Here is a 16,464-nt window from a genome sequence, read left to right on the forward strand (position 1 = left end):
TCTAGAACAACATTACCCTGCTGCAAGTACGCTGTTATATTACAATGGATTCTATTTCTTGTACAACACATTCAGTAATTTTATCCCGTGTAAATAATGCATGAGTCTTCATTGTCTGCATTCCTACATTCTTGCTTCCTAGGAGACTCTGGCGAGCAAGCCATAAGGCAGATCCTGGATGAAGCAGGGAAAGTTGGAGAGCTCTGTGCAGGCAAAGAACGCAGGGAGATTCTAGGAACCTGTAAAATGCTTGGCCAGTTGACTGACCAAGTGGCTGATCTTCGAGCTAGGTAAACATCTTCTCGCTAACTAAATACGTTTAACCCTGGGACTATGAAATGGCAATCCTGCCGTTCTAAGAAAGCAACACAAATGATAAATTAAATGTCTTTATTTTGTCAATGTGCTAATAGTGGTGGACATCATGTTTCTGTGCGTTGTCTCTGCCCTGCATTCTACCCCACCTGCCTCCATAATTTTCATGGAGGATCCCTGTAATTCAGTTCATGCACAGTTTTGTCTTGCCAAAGCTTTTTTATATTACTTTTTTTATTCAAAATTATAACAAGACATATTATCCAAAAACATATCATCCTTATTCCCCCCTCCATTTTTCCTCCCTCCCCCCTCCCACACAGAACCCACCCCCCACCCCACCCCCGACTTCCCTCAGTTCCAGTCTTTGGTTTCTCTAATAATGCTGTTTTCTGCCTGTTACAAAGTTGTATAGATCCTATTATCAGTAAAAAAAAATGTGAATGTTTATTCAAAACCTGCCAGGGAGTCCAGTTCACTTTGTTGCATCTTCAGATACTTTGTAAAAGGTTCCCATTCATTCTTAAAGTCACAGTTATCCTTGTCCTGTAGCTTATATGTCAGTTTTGCCAGTTCTGCATAGTCCATCAATTTTTCTTGCCATGATTCTTTAGTTGGGGTTTCTTCAGTCTTCCATCCTTGTGCTACCAGAGCTCTCATGGCTGTTGTTGCATACATGAAGATGTTTTTCAACTTTTTTGGCAGGTCTTTCCCTACAATCGGGTTTTTTAACAAATGTTAAATGGAACATTTTCTTCAATTCATTGTATATCATTTCCCAAAAAAATTTAATTACCTTACAATCCCACCACATATGGTAAAATGTTCCCTCCTTTTCCTTACACTTCCAACATATATTTGAACTAGTTTTGTACATTTTCCCTAACTGCACTGGTGTTGTGTACCATCTGTACATCATCTTCATGTCTTGCCAAAGCTTTCTGTTCCTTTTGTGCTATTTCTTCCTCCACTCGTTCAGGAAACCCAAATGCACAAGTGATTGTGGGTTGAATCCACCTAAGGCATATTCAGTTGTAGAAATCAAACTGAAACCTATTTGACTTCAGTGGGGCTACATTGCTCTGTTGATTACAACCTTCTGTGTATTAAAATACTGAGCAGTTGTTGTTTTGTTCTTCTTTTAAATAATGTGATCTGATGCATTATCACGTCAACATCCCTTCTGGTTATTTGGAAGATCTCATGTTTGCTAATGTTGACTTGGGTGTGCATCGTCTCCCGTTTATTTAAAGGAGCGTAGACCTTTCCCAATTTTAAAGGGAAGTGCTTATGTGCACATTCTTCCATTTAAAAATAAAGACTGCTTTGTGTTGGGGAGAAGTGACTGAATCGTGTAGGTACCCCCTTTTAAATTGTGGCCCTTAATGCTTATTTCGTTCCTCATTTAAGGGCCTTTCTGTTTTGATTTCACATTTGCATTCTAGTTCTGATCTTAACTACACTCGGGGATACATGAATTTTCACATGACTTGCTAGCCTTCTGTCGTTTCTGGTTGCCACTGAACCCTCTCCTCCACCTGGTGTACTGTGTCTGCCAGAGAACTCAGGAAAGAGCCTGGGGATTTTAAATTATTATGCGACTTGGAGCTGGCAGAAGCGGCATGAGCATTATGCTCATTTAATGTCATGCTGAGAACCTTTCAGGGGACTTGTCGTTGATGAACTGATGAGTGGGTTTGTGGAGGCCTGATTGTACTGCCTAGAAAAAAAAATACGCTTATGCTTTCACATCTGGATTGGAGAATGGATCCCCGGTGTCTTCAAAACTTGCTTTCCAATTAAGCCAAAGTAATTTTAACAGTTCAGCATGCATGAAATGCTTCCTTTGAATTTTAGCTTTATTGGCAGCAAATGGACAGCTTTCACCGAGTGGTTTATTAATCAGCATTGTGACAGCACACCAAGTATGTTGTCCTCTGCAAATTTCATTGCAGCAAGGAAAAGAGAACAAAGTGCAGTCTGAAATGAATGGATTGTAGGTGGTTCGGGCAGGAGTAACACCAATTCCCTGCCACGGGCATTGAGTCCCAGCTTTTGGGGGTAGAGACAACTTCCCCCCATCTTTGCAGTGGTTGCTTGTATCCTACAATATTATATAGAAATACTTCTATAAATCAGCAGCAACTACTGAGCTATTTGGATGCGGGTGGCGCTGTGGTCTAAACCACTGAGCCTCTTGGGCTTGCCAATCAGAAGGTCAGTGGTTCGAATCCCCGTGACAAGGTGAGCTCCCGTTGCTCTGTCCCAGCTCCTGCCAACCTAGCAGTTCAAAAGCATGCGAAAAATGCAAGTAGATAAATAGGTACCGCTCTGGCAGGAAGGTGAAGAGCGTTTCCATGCGCTGCTGTGGTTTTGCCAGAAGCGGCTCAGTCATGCTGGCCACATGACCCGGAAAAACTGTCTGCGGACAAACACTGGCTCCCTTGGCCTGTAAAGTGAGATGAGTGCCGCAACTCCAGTGTCTGCGACTGGACTTAACTGTCAGGGGTCCTTTAACTTTACTGAGCTATTATATGGGATTAGTTAAGTCAGTAGTCTATAACTGCAAGAGTGTGTTGGGTTTTACATGCCTTTCTTTCCCCTTGAACAGAGGACAAGGTGCTACACCGCTCGCCTTGCAGAAGGCTCAGCAAGTGTCCCAGGGTTTGGATTTACTCACAGCAAAAGTGGAAAATGCAGCTCGCAAGCTGGAGGCTATGACCAACTCTAAGCAGGCAATTGCAAAGAAAATTGATGCCGCTCAGGTAATCGCAGTGCAAATGATCCCTCCCAGTTCCGCTGAACCGCAATGAGTCCTGGTAAACTAGCACACAAGTTAGTTCTTACATCGGGTCCTCCTTCAGTTGTTTCACACCAATCAGTCTCTGGAATTGGTTTCAAATTGCTTTGCCTTAATCATTTTTAAATACGCAGTTGTTTTCTATGCATTCTGCACTGGCAGCAGATTTATATGCATCTTGTATTGTTTTGTGATGCTTCATAGGAAGTGAATCAATATCAATAATATAATTTGGATTTCTTCTAGCCAGGGCATCCTATTTTGTTTCAGCCGTTGCAGTTATTTGACTTTAAAGGGAGGACAGGGAATCAGCTCCCATCAGACCCAGCTAGCCCCATGGCCAGTGGTGAGGAGCCGATGGGGCTTTGTAGTCCAACATCTTCGGCAGTGCAATGTGTTCCTCATACCTGCTTTAAAGACTGTCCACCAATGGCTCTCAGATAAGGGCTTCCTCTTGCAGTACTTTGAAAGGCTTGGGCGGAGCGAGACTCCTATTCTGACGTTCACATGTCAAGGTGGAAGAGAGAAAAGGGGAGTGTTCTAGCATGACATTTTTAAGGTCTCTTCCTGCAAAGGTGTGACTTTCAAGTGTGACACTTCTGTTTCAGAAATAATAATAATAATAATAATAATAATAATAATAATAATAATTTCATTATTTATGCCTTGCCCATCTGGCTGGGTTTCCTCAGCCACTCTGGGCTGCTCCCAACAGAATAGTAAAAACATGATCAAACATTAAAAACTTCCCTAAACAGGGTTACCTTCAGATATCTTCTAAAAATCAGATAGTTGCTTATTTCCTTGACATCTGATGGGAGGGTGCCAGTACCAAGAAGGCCCTCTGCCTGTTTCCCTGTAACCTCACTTCTCGCAGTGAGGGAATTGCCAGAAGGCCCTCGGAGCTGGACCTCAGTGTCCGGGCTGAACAATGGGGGTGGAGACGCTCCTTCAGGTATACTGGGCTGAGGCCGTCTTTCAGCTTTGTTAAACTTGTCCTCCCATATTTTTTAAAAACTCAAACAAAATCTTACTTACTTTTTTTTAAAGAAAAAGAACATCAATATCTTTATTTCAACCTAAGTAAATTTGAGGTGTAGGATAGCATTTCAGACTATTGCACCACAGAAGGTTCGGATACTGTAAGCGGATCTTTGTGCGTCAACATGTTCTTTTTACATCAAGAGCTGGCTGGCGGATCCTCATGGGGGAAGCGAAGGAGAGGAACACATTCGAGGCATTATGGCTGAAGCCAGGAAAATTGCAGAGCTCTGCGAGGACCCCAAAGAGCGAGACGACATTTTGCGGTCCCTCGGAGAAATCTCGGCGCTGACTGCTAAGTTGTCGGACCTCCGAAAACAGTAAGTATTGACATGGGCATGACTGCTTCCATGTAAGTTCCATTGGCATTAAGTCTTATGTACTCTGTAGTTTGCTTTGTGCGTTTATGACTGGCTAGCAGTATGGCTGTATGGCTGTCCCATTAGCTTCTGTTGGCGGAGGAAAGCGTTCTCTTGGCATGTCCACACCAGAGACTGGAACTAGTTCAGTGGCCATTTCCTCTTCCCACACAACTATGGGAATCATTGTTTTTGTAGCTATGATTTATTACATTTCTATACCGCCCTTCATCCGAAGATCACAGGGCAATTTGCAATAAAACAGAAAGAATACATACCATAACAAAAACAACACCTGCCAGAAATCGTTCACTTAGTCAAAGGCCTGGGGGAAGAGGAATGTTTTTGCCTAAAGAGATGTAGCAAAGGTGCCAGGCAAGTCTCCCTGGGGAGAGCATTCCACAAGTGGGGGGCCACCACAGAAAAGGCTTGTTCCTGTGTTGCTGCCCTCCAGATTTCTAGCATAGGAGGTGCATGAAAAGCGCCCTCAAATGATGATCGTAGTGTCCAGCTCGGTTTAGGATGTGTGTGCAATGGATCTCTCAACAGAATTCTCTGCACTTTGCCCAACTACCATACCCCAGGATTATTTGGAAGAAGCCTTGGCGGGTAGCGCTGTGGGTTAAACCACGGAGCCTAGGACTTGCTGATCAGAAGGTCGGCGGTTTGAATCCCCGCAACGGGGTGAGCTCCCGTTGTTCAGTTCCTGCTCCTGTCAACCTAGCAGTTTGAAAGCACGTCAAAGTGCAAGTAGATAAATAGGTACCACTCCGGTGCGAAGGTAAATGGCGTTTCCGTGTGCTGCTCTGGTTCGCTAGAAGCGGCTTAGTCATGCTGGCCACATGACCCGGAAGCAGTACGCCGGCTCCCTCGGCCAATAAAGCGAGATGAGCACCGCAACCCCAGAGTCATCCACGACTGGACCTAATGGTCAGGGGTCCCTTTACCTTTAAGTGACATGCATTTGTAGTGTTGCTAGGGCCCCAGTATTTTTAAATGTGTCGGAAAGGGTCTTCAATGAAGAATTTCACTTGGTGTTGTTAGTTGAACTTTCCTTGCCGGAATTGCTTTCATTCATTAAGCTACTTGCTTTCCTTTTTTAAAGATTGCCTTGACTCATCCTTTGTGAAAATGCAGACCACGGTGCTTTGTTGAATGCAGTTAAGCGTAGTAAATAGCATATTCACAGCTACGATACATAAACGTCTTATTAACAGAAACCAACCTTATTTTTTTTGAACTGATTTTAATGAAGTTTCCTTAACAGATTTTTCTTCTTCTCTGCAGTGGAAAGGGGGATTCTCCCGAAGCCCGTGCATTAGCAAAGCAAATAGCGACATCACTGCAGAATTTGCAGTCTAAAACCAACAGGGCTGTTGCAAACAGCAGACCTGCCAAGGCTGCTGTCCACTTAGAAGGGAAGATTGAGCAAGCTCAGAGATGGATAGACAACCCTACAGTTGATGACCGTGGAGTAGGTGAGTGTTTTAATTTTTCTGTGCGTGTGAACATGAACTCAGGTGGGAGTTGAGGTCCACCTAGTGGCTCAATGCAAAATCGCTGCTCCAACGATCATTTCCAACAATCCCTCCCTCTCCTTTGGAACCGGCAGCTCTCTATTATGGGAAGCCAAAGAACCAGAGCATTATCAAGTTGGAAGAGGGACCACAAGGGAAGCTTTAATATTTGATGTTTTATCTCTTTATTATTAATAATCTGTTGGGAGCCGCCCACAGTGGCTGCGGAAATATTATAATATAGGGTCATCTAATCTGCAATGCAGGAATCTCAAAGAAGGAAAATCCAGGAGAGAGGATAGCAGAAGCCAACAAAATAACAAAGAACAACCTCTGCTAAACATAAGATAACAAATAAATGATGGGGAATGTCAGGCAAACTGGAGAATGAGTAATTGAAAACAACAGGCAGCCCAAAATAAAAATCTATATAGCACCATGAGGCCATCTTTTTTTTTAACCTGCACAGAAATCCCCTTCACAAGTGGTCTTTTCTCTGTGATGACTTCAGGTGGGACATCCCAAAGCCGACTCGTATAAGCCCGGAAAACTACAGAGAAAATAGGGCTGCCTAGTTATTAGGGAGGACGTGTTGCAGCATGGTAGCGTTTCAGAGTACCTAGGGGAAGGTAGTGATTATGCTGGCACTAAAGCTTAACAATAGCAACTCTGCTTTACTTTCGTGAGTGGTTGTCAGGCTTCGGGGTCATAGATAAGCAGGACAAAGCAAAAAGAGTTGTTTACCATTTAAAGAGATTTTAATGATCACAGCAAAAGAACAAAGCAGCCATTCTCGGAATGATGGTGTTCCCATTTAAGGTTTCCACCCACTTCCCTCCTAGTCACTTCTGTGCCTTGCAACCTTGATCTCACAACCACTGTGCTTTTTGTGTAGCCACCTTATCTGCTCTACGTGACCTTGGACTGATAGGCTGGACACTCTCCAGCGAGAGAGAGTCTGTTAGCGCTCTCTCTCTTTCAGTTCTTCTTCACTTTGCTGTTCAACCCAACTTTTGTCTTTAGAACTGTGCCCCTCTGCAAACCACTGTTCCAAATCTATACTGCTTCACTGCTCCTGGGCAGCTTCAGGAGCCTGGTCAGGAGCAGCGGGAGGCTCTCACCATTTCTCATCAAAGCAGTACTCCTCAGCCTAGTCTCTGACAGTGGTGGAACTACTGTTCTAATTTCTCTTGCTCCATAAATTAAGCAAGATGACTCACTTTCAATGCAGGTCAGGCTGCCATCCGGGGTCTTGTAGCCGAAGGTCGCCGTCTTGCCAATGTCATGCTGGGACCTTATCGCCAGGACCTGCTCGCCAAATGTGACCGTGTGGAACAGCTGGCTGCCCAGTTAGCTGACCTGGCAGCACGAGGTGAAGGGGAATCTCCTCAAGCCAAGGCAATTGCTGCCCAGCTGCAGGACTCATTGAAGGTAAATAAAAACAGTATTTGAAAAGAGAAGGAAGAGCTCATGTCGGACAGTGTGTTGCCAGTCTGTATGCGTTAACTAACAAAGCCAGAGAATCTTCCTGTTCAAGCTACTGGTCTTTGCAACATAGATTATAGACATAAATGCTTTGGACACAATCTACATTCTTTTGCTGCTGTGCATCCTCCATTAATTTAACTTAATTCCAATTAATTCCAATTCCAATTACCCCTACCACCCATTGCTGGCCATTTCCTGACGGAAGTGACGTTTGGCAGTTTGGGGCATAGAGCTCCTCACAGAACTCTTGTGGATTGGGCCCAGTTCTTGCTCAATAAAAGCTAAAGGATCCCTGGACAGTTAAGTCCATTCAAAGGCGACTATGGGGTTATGGCACACATCTCGATTTAAGGCCAAGGGAGCCGGCGTTTGCCCACAGACAGCTTTTCAGGTCATGTGGCCAGCATGACTAAACCGCTTCTGGTGCAACAGGACACCGTGATGGAAACCAGAGTGCACAGAAATGCCGTTTACCTTCCTGCCACAGCTTTGCCTATTCACTTGCACTGGTGTTCTTTCGAACTGCTAGGTTGGCAGGAGCTGGAACAGAGCAACGGGAGCTCACTCCATCGTGGGATTCGAACTACCGACTTTCTGATCAGCAAGCCCAAGAGCAGGCTTCCTCAAACTTGGCCCTCCAGATGTTTTGAGACTGCAGTTCCCATCATCCCTGACCACTGGTCCTGTTAGCTAGGGATCATGGGAGTTGTAGGCCAAAAATGTTAAGTTGTGGGTGAACATATGACACAGTGATTCTTCAAACAGCTCTTGTTTATTCACAGGCCAGAACAGAACTGAACTGAAGGGTTCAGCCAGCCTGCTTATATAGAGCTCCACTACAGTAACCATTTTCTGTAACTATCCGATCACTGAACGTCACTTTCAATCCCTTATTTGCATATGTGGACCTGAGTGAAAACTATCTACAGTATCCCCCTGCTGGCCCAGGATGAGAACTTCAGTACATAACAAAAAACATCTGGAGGGCCAAGTTTGAGGAAACCTGCCCAAGAGGCTCAGTGGTTTAGACCAAAGCACTAGTGTGGAGCCATGTTGGTCTTGCTCCATGTCAGCCACTTCACATTCTTAATAGCAACCTCCCTTCTTTCCTAGCTTTTTTTTTTAGTGTTCTGGGTTAGGGGTATAGACTAAAAATCTAGCTAGATGGTGAATTGGGAGTGGGGCGTCAGGGGCCCTACTGTCACGGTCCTTCTCACAGTCATCTTCAGCTTTATGGCTGAGCCTTGTTTGAACCTAGGCTGTCCATATTCAGATCCACTGTTTTACTTTTGCACCACACTTCATCATGGCAAACCCATTTCTGTGTTTTGACGCGGAGCCTTTGCATTCCTATTAAGGATCTGAAATCAAGGATGCAAGAAGCCATGACCCAGGAAGTATCTGATGTGTTCAGCGACACGACAACACCAATTAAACTGTTGGCAGTAGCGGCCACTGCTCCTCCAGATGCCCCCAACAGGGACGAGGTGAGTCTGTTCCTAGCATGCACCAGTCTTTAAGTTACAGTGAGCAATATAATTCTGCATAGGCCAAAGTAAGTCAGATGTTAGACTTTTTATACTTGAATGATCCCCCCCCCCACCCTTGAGGAAAAGGAATGCAATTGGTGTCCACAGTTTGAAACATTACTATAACTTAATCCAGGTGTAGCCAAATGTTTTGGAGTAGGGTTACATTCTGAGTCTAGAGAGTGTTCTGCGGGTGCCAGTCACAAAATGGCTGCCTTGGGTTGTGTGACTTAACACAAAATGAGAGAGACAGCCACCCCAACAACCTTATGCTTATCACAGGAAGTCAGTTGTGTCCTTCTGGTCCTTACACTGGAGATCACACACAGATGTTATTGCTGTCTAATGACAACAGGGAGTATTCCTCAGTACCAGAAAAAATATACAAGGCAGACATGCCGCTCACATTCCACAGAAATCACTTGGAAGGGTACCTTTACATTTTGTCACGTCTTTCTTTCTAGAAGAGCTTACTTTTATTTTTTTAATGGAAGCTCAGAGTCTGGGGGTGCCAAGTTGGTGACAGCTGACTGTTTGAACCATCTTCCTTGAAAAGAATTTCGCTTTTAAGAGGAAAGCTCTGTCTTTGGTACTCATATCTATCATGGCGCATTCACGCCCATTATCATTGTAGCCTTGTGTGTGTAAAAGTGTGTGTAAAGGTAAAGAGACCCCTGACCATTAGGTCCAGTCGTGACCGACTCTAGGGTTGCAGCGCTCATCTCGCTTTACTGGCTGAGGGAGCTGGCGTACAGCTTCCGGGTCATGTGGCCAGCATGACTAAGCTGCTTCTGGCGGACCAGAACAGCTCATGGAAACACCATTTACCTTCCCGTGGGAGTGGTACCTATTTATCTACTTGCACTTAGATGTGCTTTTTAACTGCTAGGTGGGCAGGAGAAACCCCAGGGCTTAGAATTGCCAAAAAGAGTTCTGTCCATAAGAAATGTGTGCGTTACTCTGTTCATCTTTCAGAGGGACAGCTAGTCGGTTGCAGCAAAAAAAAAAGAAAAAGAGCCCTGAAAGATTAGGTATCTCTGCTGAACAGTTTTAGTTTTCTAATAAATCGCCAAAGAATTATAAATTCATCATTGATTAAACTAACCTTAATTGAAGCAGCTAGTCTGTAATTGAATGGGTTACTGTGAGTTGCTTGGGGGGCCCTGGCTTGGTATAAAACTCTGAACTGGCTGCATGTTTTAATCTGTGGTTGTTGATGTATTTCAACTTTCAGGTGTTTGATGACAGGGCAGCCAATTTTGAAAACCATGCTGCCAGGCTTGGAGCTACTGCGGAAAAGGCAGCTGCAGTTGGAACAGCCAACAAAAGTACTGTCGAAGGCATACAAGCATCTGTGAAGTCCGCAAGGGAGCTCACCCCTCAGGTATCTTTCCCTCTCACTGTCAGAAACTCCGGTTTTGATCGGAGCTCACATTCGTTTGACAATGACAACAACCCCTCTCAGTTACCCCAGTCTTTCTTCATTTTCTTGGTATAATTTATGCCACGGAATGGGGGTCATTTTGCTGCTGTTATTGTTAAACAATTGGAAGTCAGAAATCCTCACCGATCTACTGCAGAACGCCCAAAGATCTGCACACTTTGGGTTGAACGTTCCCCAGTTTGCTGCTCAGTTTGCAGCCACCAAAAACTTCACCTGGACGAAAAATTCAGTTGTTCAGTTTCTGTTCAGAGAGTTCATCTCCAATAAGCATGTAGTGGGGTTCGAGATGCCAGTATCTGAAACTGAAGTGAAATAAATTGAATGAGAGAAGGAGTCGAAGAATAAAACATGAGCATTTAAAAAAATAATATTTTTTTTATTAAGTTTCTTACAATTATATATATTTTTAAAAATATTTTTTATTAACAGACCAATCAAATCACATAAATTCTGAATTACAGAGCCTAATTTTAAATTTTTGTTGGGGGTACCCATATTTCAAGTTCCGAAAGGGATCCAATCCTCTTGTTGCTGCTGCTTTAAAAGTCCACAAATCTGTCCAAAAGTTTCTTACAATTATAACACATACTACAACAAAGAAAAAAGAAACAAAACCACAAATATAAGCAAAAAAGAAAATAAAAAACATAACAACAAACACCTAAACAACACAAATTAATTGGTTATTTAAACTTCTAACCTCATAAACATGTTTTTGACTTCCTCTGGGCCCTCCCATCTGAATTTCCTTGTATTTGAGTTTAGCAGTTTTCTAATATCATTATTAAAACACAATATTCCAATTAAAATCAAATTTCTTAACTTTTCTTAAAGTTCTAGATCTCATTTATTTAACTAACTCCTAATTTAATCCTAGGCCTATTTGGTACTTTCAAGTAATTTCTAATTTTCAATATTACAATATTTATTCAAATAGTCCTTAAATTTCTTCCACTCTTCTTGGTATTCCTGTTCTTTCTGGTCGCGGATTCTTCCAGTAAGGTCAGCCAACTCCATATAGTCCATCATTTTCATCTGCCATTCTTCCACAGTTGGTAATTCTTGTGTTTTCCATTTCTTGGCTATAAACATGAGCATTTAAATATTAGGATGAGATGATTCTCTGTGTGAGAGACAGCACACAAATCAAGGGGTTGAGAGAGGGTAACTTCCTTAAATTGTAGGCTATTTTTAGGAGACTGTAAAAAAAAATCAAAATCTATAAAATCTCATAACAATGTATGCATAGGTTGGCTTAACCTACAGAAGCAGAGGCTCGCTTTGACTACAGTCTTAAGGACTTACTTTCTAAGTCCCATTGAAATTAATGAACACTTTCAGGTGAACATTGCACTTATTTTATAGCTTCGTCCCAGCCAAAAAGACCTTTTAGAAGTTAAGCTACAATCTAAAAAGCTGCAAGAGGAGGGAGTTTCAGTGGGAGCTGGATCCGGGCATAACAGAGGGGTGTCTGGCGTTAACTTCCTTCACGAGAGTGGTTCATAGCATCATTGGGATCATGCCTGCCCCTTTTGCGTTTTTCAGTAGCAGCTTAAAATTCCTCTGAGGCTCAGTTGAAAACTAGAGAGCACCATAATCTTCCACCGTATTCTCCTAAGGAAAGAAGGACCTGACAGATTTTATAGTGTATGGCGAATCTTTTACTGACCAGTGGAATATGTTCCACTGTCATGGAATATGTTCTCTCTCTGGTCAGTCTTCACACTTGGGTCTCTGGATAAGCAGATCCTTTGTGCATCTGTTTCCTACTTTAGGAGCATGTACTTCGAGTAGGAATAAATCTGAAGGATTTCCTGTATAGAAAAAGTAATTTTTACAAGCTATTGTGTAATAGTCTACTTACGTTCATGTGATGAAAGTATTTTAACAATCACTATTTGCACTAGAGACTTCCGTAATTTCTTGGCTTTATTTTGTTGTTTTCTTCTAAATAAAGGCAGTAATTAAAAAATAATAATTCTGTGCAGTCCCCATGTCATGATTGGGAATTATGCTCTTCGGAAATTCTCAGTACAGTCATACCTCAGAAGTCGAACGGAAACCGTTCTGGAAGTCCGTTCGACTCCATAATGTTCAGAAACCAAGGTGTGGCTTCGGTTGGCTGTAGGAAGCTCCTGTAGCCAATCAGAAGCCGCATCAGATGTTCGGGTTCCAAAGAACGTTCGCAAACACTCACTTTTGGGTTTGGGGCATTCGGGGACCAAAACGTTCGACTCACAAGGCGTTCATCAACCAAGGTACGACTGTACCTCAGAGTGTTCTTGAGTGGTATAAATCCATCTTTCAGTTGGAGACTTCTTGTGAAACTCCCCAAACTGGGACCCATTTCAGATGAGAGATGCTTAACTTTCAGATTACCTACACTGCAAAATAAATCCCAGTGCACTTACTTTCTGTTCCTGTGCATCATTACTGCCATCATATTAGGGTGTTTTTGCATTGGCAGGTAGTATCTGCCGCTCGCATCCTTCTAAGGAATCCTGGAAATCAAGCTGCTTATGAGCACTTTGAGACCATGAAGAACCAGTGGATTGATAATGTGGAAAAAATGACAGGTAAAATGGAGGAGCTTGTGGCCATGGTTTTGTAGCCCCAAATCACTGATGACGAGCCTGAGATATAATTGGAAGGAAACTAGAAAGGGAAGAGCAATTCCTTGATGCAGTTGACTTAAGCATGTGACAGAAAGGGAAAAGTCACCCCACCCAAAAAAAGTCACAGTGGACTCAAGGAAAACATTGCGCCATACTTTTGTTTGGAATATGTCTTGCCTGATCACTGGCAGCCTACAAACACAACTTTTGGATAAATTATTGTCATGCAACTCTATTTCAATCACTTGTTCATTACGGCAAAATTGCATATAGATTTGGATGTGTTTTGTGTTTGCACACAGATGCTGTTAAGGGAAGAAATATGACATCCATTTTTACATATTGAACTTCCATCCAAGCTCTCTTGTCCCACTGAGTTCCCTTTCTGTAAATCTAGCACAGGGTTTCGCAAACTTGGGTCTGCAGCTATTTTTGGACTACTCCCATAATCCCTAGCTAGCAGGACCCAGTGGTTAGGGATGATGGGAATTGTAGTCCAAAAACAGCAGGAGACCTAAGTTTGGAAAACATTGATCTGCGTGTTTTCCACTATCTGCAGTACATAAATGTACTCATCCCCATGTAAATGAAACCCATTCCTGTTTGAGGATTTGATAGAATTTGGAGGCCCTCTGGTGGCAAGAGCCAAGTGAGAAGGGTGATAAGAATTTAAATGCTCATAATCAGGATTGTGCCAAATCAGCACAGACAAATTCACCTGGCCAAGGTACCAGAACTCCATCCTGTATTTAAGGGTGACCTTCCCCTCCAGCGTCATTTCCCCTTGCCGTATACGTGAAGGGAGGTAAATCTGTAAACTTCTTACCCTAGGGATGGTGGACGAAGCAATTGATACCAAGTCTCTGTTGGATGCTTCCGAGGAGGCCATTAAGAAAGACCTGGACAAGTGCAAAGTCGCGATGGCCAACATTCAGCCGCAGATGCTTGTCGCTGGGGCCACCAGCATTGCCCGGCGAGCAAACCGGATTTTGTTAGTGGCAAAGAAGGAGGTGGAAAACTCAGAGGATCCCAAGTTTCGGGAAGCTGTGAAAGCTGCCTCTGATGACCTGAGCAAAACCATTTCGCCAATGGTGATGGATGCGAAAGCTGTGGCAGGCAATATTTCTGATCCCGGTAAGCATTAGACAAAGATGCTTTCTCCAACTCTTCAAAGCGCCTTGTCACTGAATTTTCAAAACTAAATACTAAGCGCTCTCTTTCTCTCTCTCTCTTGCTTTTCCTAGGTTTGCAGAAGAATTTCCTTGATTCTGGCTACAGGATCCTGGGAGCTGTGGCCAAAGTCCGAGAGGCTTTCCAGCCCCAGGAACCCGACTTCCCCCCTCCGCCTCCTGATCTTGAGCAACTTCATGTAAGTGCCGTGTTACGGAGAATTGCTCTGGAAGAACAGAGGTAATCTGCAACCATTTGGTTGAGCCACTTTCAATTATTTAAATGGCTGTGGTTTCCTTGTGTGGGTGGAATCACTTAATGCTGAAATCTGATTCCAGTCACACAGTGTTCTTATATAATACACGCTGGCATACACACAAGATTGCGTCCCCAAGTTTTGTTTCTTTAGCATCTTGCGAAGCCAGATTTGGACTTGGGGCCCTTGAGAGCGGAGTACAATGCCCTCTGTATGAAGGTAATCCAACCAAAAAACACAGAAGTGGCAAGAAAAGAACAGAGTCCTGGGTCCTTGTATTTTGCTGAGAAAAGCAGCAGTTTAAAGCCAAGTGTGTGCCTTTCAGGCCATCTGTGATTATGTATAAACTTTGAACTTGGGGAAGTGTTGTTGTGAACACATCCATTAATAGGAAGAACTTAAAGGTGGGTAGGTGCACATTTTTGAGATTTCAGAAAACACTGTCCATGCCTTTGAAAGCTGTCTTGAAAACATGGGCATTTGAATCCAGGAGTTGAATATATAATATGATAGCGTATTAGTAAAGGTAAAGGTAAAGGGACCCCTGACCATTAGGTCCAGTCGCGGACGACTCTGGGGTTGTGGCGCTCATCTCGCTTTACTGGCTGAGGGAGCTGGCGTACAGCTTCAGGATCATGTGGCCAGCATGACTAAGCTGCTTCTGGCGAACCAGAGCAGTGCACAGTAACGGCGTTTACGTTCCCGTCGGAGTGGTACCTATTTATCTACTTGCACTTGACATGCTTTTGAACTGCTAGGTTGGCAGGAGCAGGGACCGAGCAATGGGAACTCGCCCCATCACGGGGATTTGAACTGCTGACCTTCTGATCGGCAAGCCCATGGCTGTGTGGTTTAACCCACAGCGCCACACAACTTCAGTTACCTTCTCTGTAGAAGGACATCTGAAGTGAGTTATTGTCCCTCACCCTTTCTACATTTTCCTGCTGGTTAGCATATCAGGAAACCAAGTGAGAGGGATGAAGGACGCTTTTGCTAACAGTTGCTAACTTAAGAGATCATTTTGTAAAGTCTACCATAATGGATTTTAAGATGATGTAAATCAGGGCTGAGAGCCACATTCATGCTTGGGCCAACCCTCCAGGAAGTATGTAAATCATATTCTTGGGTAGGTGTCTTAATTTTCATTATTCTCAGCTTGGCAAAAGAGGTGAATTTGAGTTTGGAAAGTTTGACCAAATTTTTATTAAGGACTAGAATAATTTTATAACATACCTTAGAGACCACTGTAAACAGTTGAAATCACTAGCGGGAATACAATAACACTTGTAAACTTTGGATACTATGGATTTATAATAGATAGATTACAGTAAAAGATGCAGGAACAATTTTTTAGAAATGGAACCCATGGAGGTCAGAAGGTTTGAGAGAACCTCTTTTTTTGTTGGAATTGTTATGTTTGATGTGTATAATTAATAATCACTAGGTGAAACTAATAAGTATAAAATAAATAACTAAAGGGACAGCTCAGGTGCAAAAGCTGAAAAATAAAATAAAAGAAGATTCCCCATTCTGTGGATTGCTATAGATTTGGCCATTTTGCATTTGTATCTCTGCGTTGGGGTACTGCAACCCATTTCCTTTTTCCCTTAGCTTACCGATGAACTTGCTCCTCCCAAGCCGCCGCTGCCAGAGGGCGAGGTTCCTCCTCCCAGGCCCCCTCCTCCTGAGGAGAAGGATGAAGAGTTCCCAGAGGTGAAGGCTGGGGAGGTGCTCAACCAGCCCATGATGATGGCTGCCAGGCAGCTCCACGATGAAGCCAGAAAGTGGTCCAGCAAAGTAAGAACGGCCAATGCATCCCTGTCTTCTTGCTTAACTGCTGCTTCTCCGTTTAACCCAAAGAAATTGAAGACCGGTGTGTTTCGTGGGTATTGCATTGATGTCACTTGGGGATATCCCAGTGTTGTAGGCA

At 43.4% G+C, this 16,464-nt stretch overlaps 1 protein-coding gene across 2 annotated transcripts in view; it reads left to right on the plus strand.

Annotated features, from left to right (window-relative positions):
• Positions 1–16,464, plus strand: part of VCL (vinculin) — an 81,999-nt gene that overhangs the window by 51,451 nt on the left and 14,084 nt on the right. For both annotated transcript variants that reach the window (XM_083738276.1, XM_083738277.1), the window contains exons 8-18: positions 143–290; positions 2,927–3,080; positions 4,301–4,476; positions 5,803–5,993; positions 7,264–7,463; positions 8,879–9,007; positions 10,284–10,433; positions 12,961–13,069; positions 13,940–14,242; positions 14,353–14,477; positions 16,146–16,331. In XM_083738276.1, the coding sequence (XP_083594402.1) occupies positions 143–290; positions 2,927–3,080; positions 4,301–4,476; positions 5,803–5,993; positions 7,264–7,463; positions 8,879–9,007; positions 10,284–10,433; positions 12,961–13,069; positions 13,940–14,242; positions 14,353–14,477; positions 16,146–16,331 (1,871 nt within the window). The remainder of the gene's footprint in view (positions 1–142; positions 291–2,926; positions 3,081–4,300; positions 4,477–5,802; positions 5,994–7,263; positions 7,464–8,878; positions 9,008–10,283; positions 10,434–12,960; positions 13,070–13,939; positions 14,243–14,352; positions 14,478–16,145; positions 16,332–16,464) is intronic.

This window comes from Podarcis gaigeae, assembly GCF_964106915.1.
Source record: "Podarcis gaigeae genome assembly, chromosome: 5".
NCBI lineage: Eukaryota > Metazoa > Chordata > Lepidosauria > Squamata > Lacertidae > Podarcis > Podarcis gaigeae.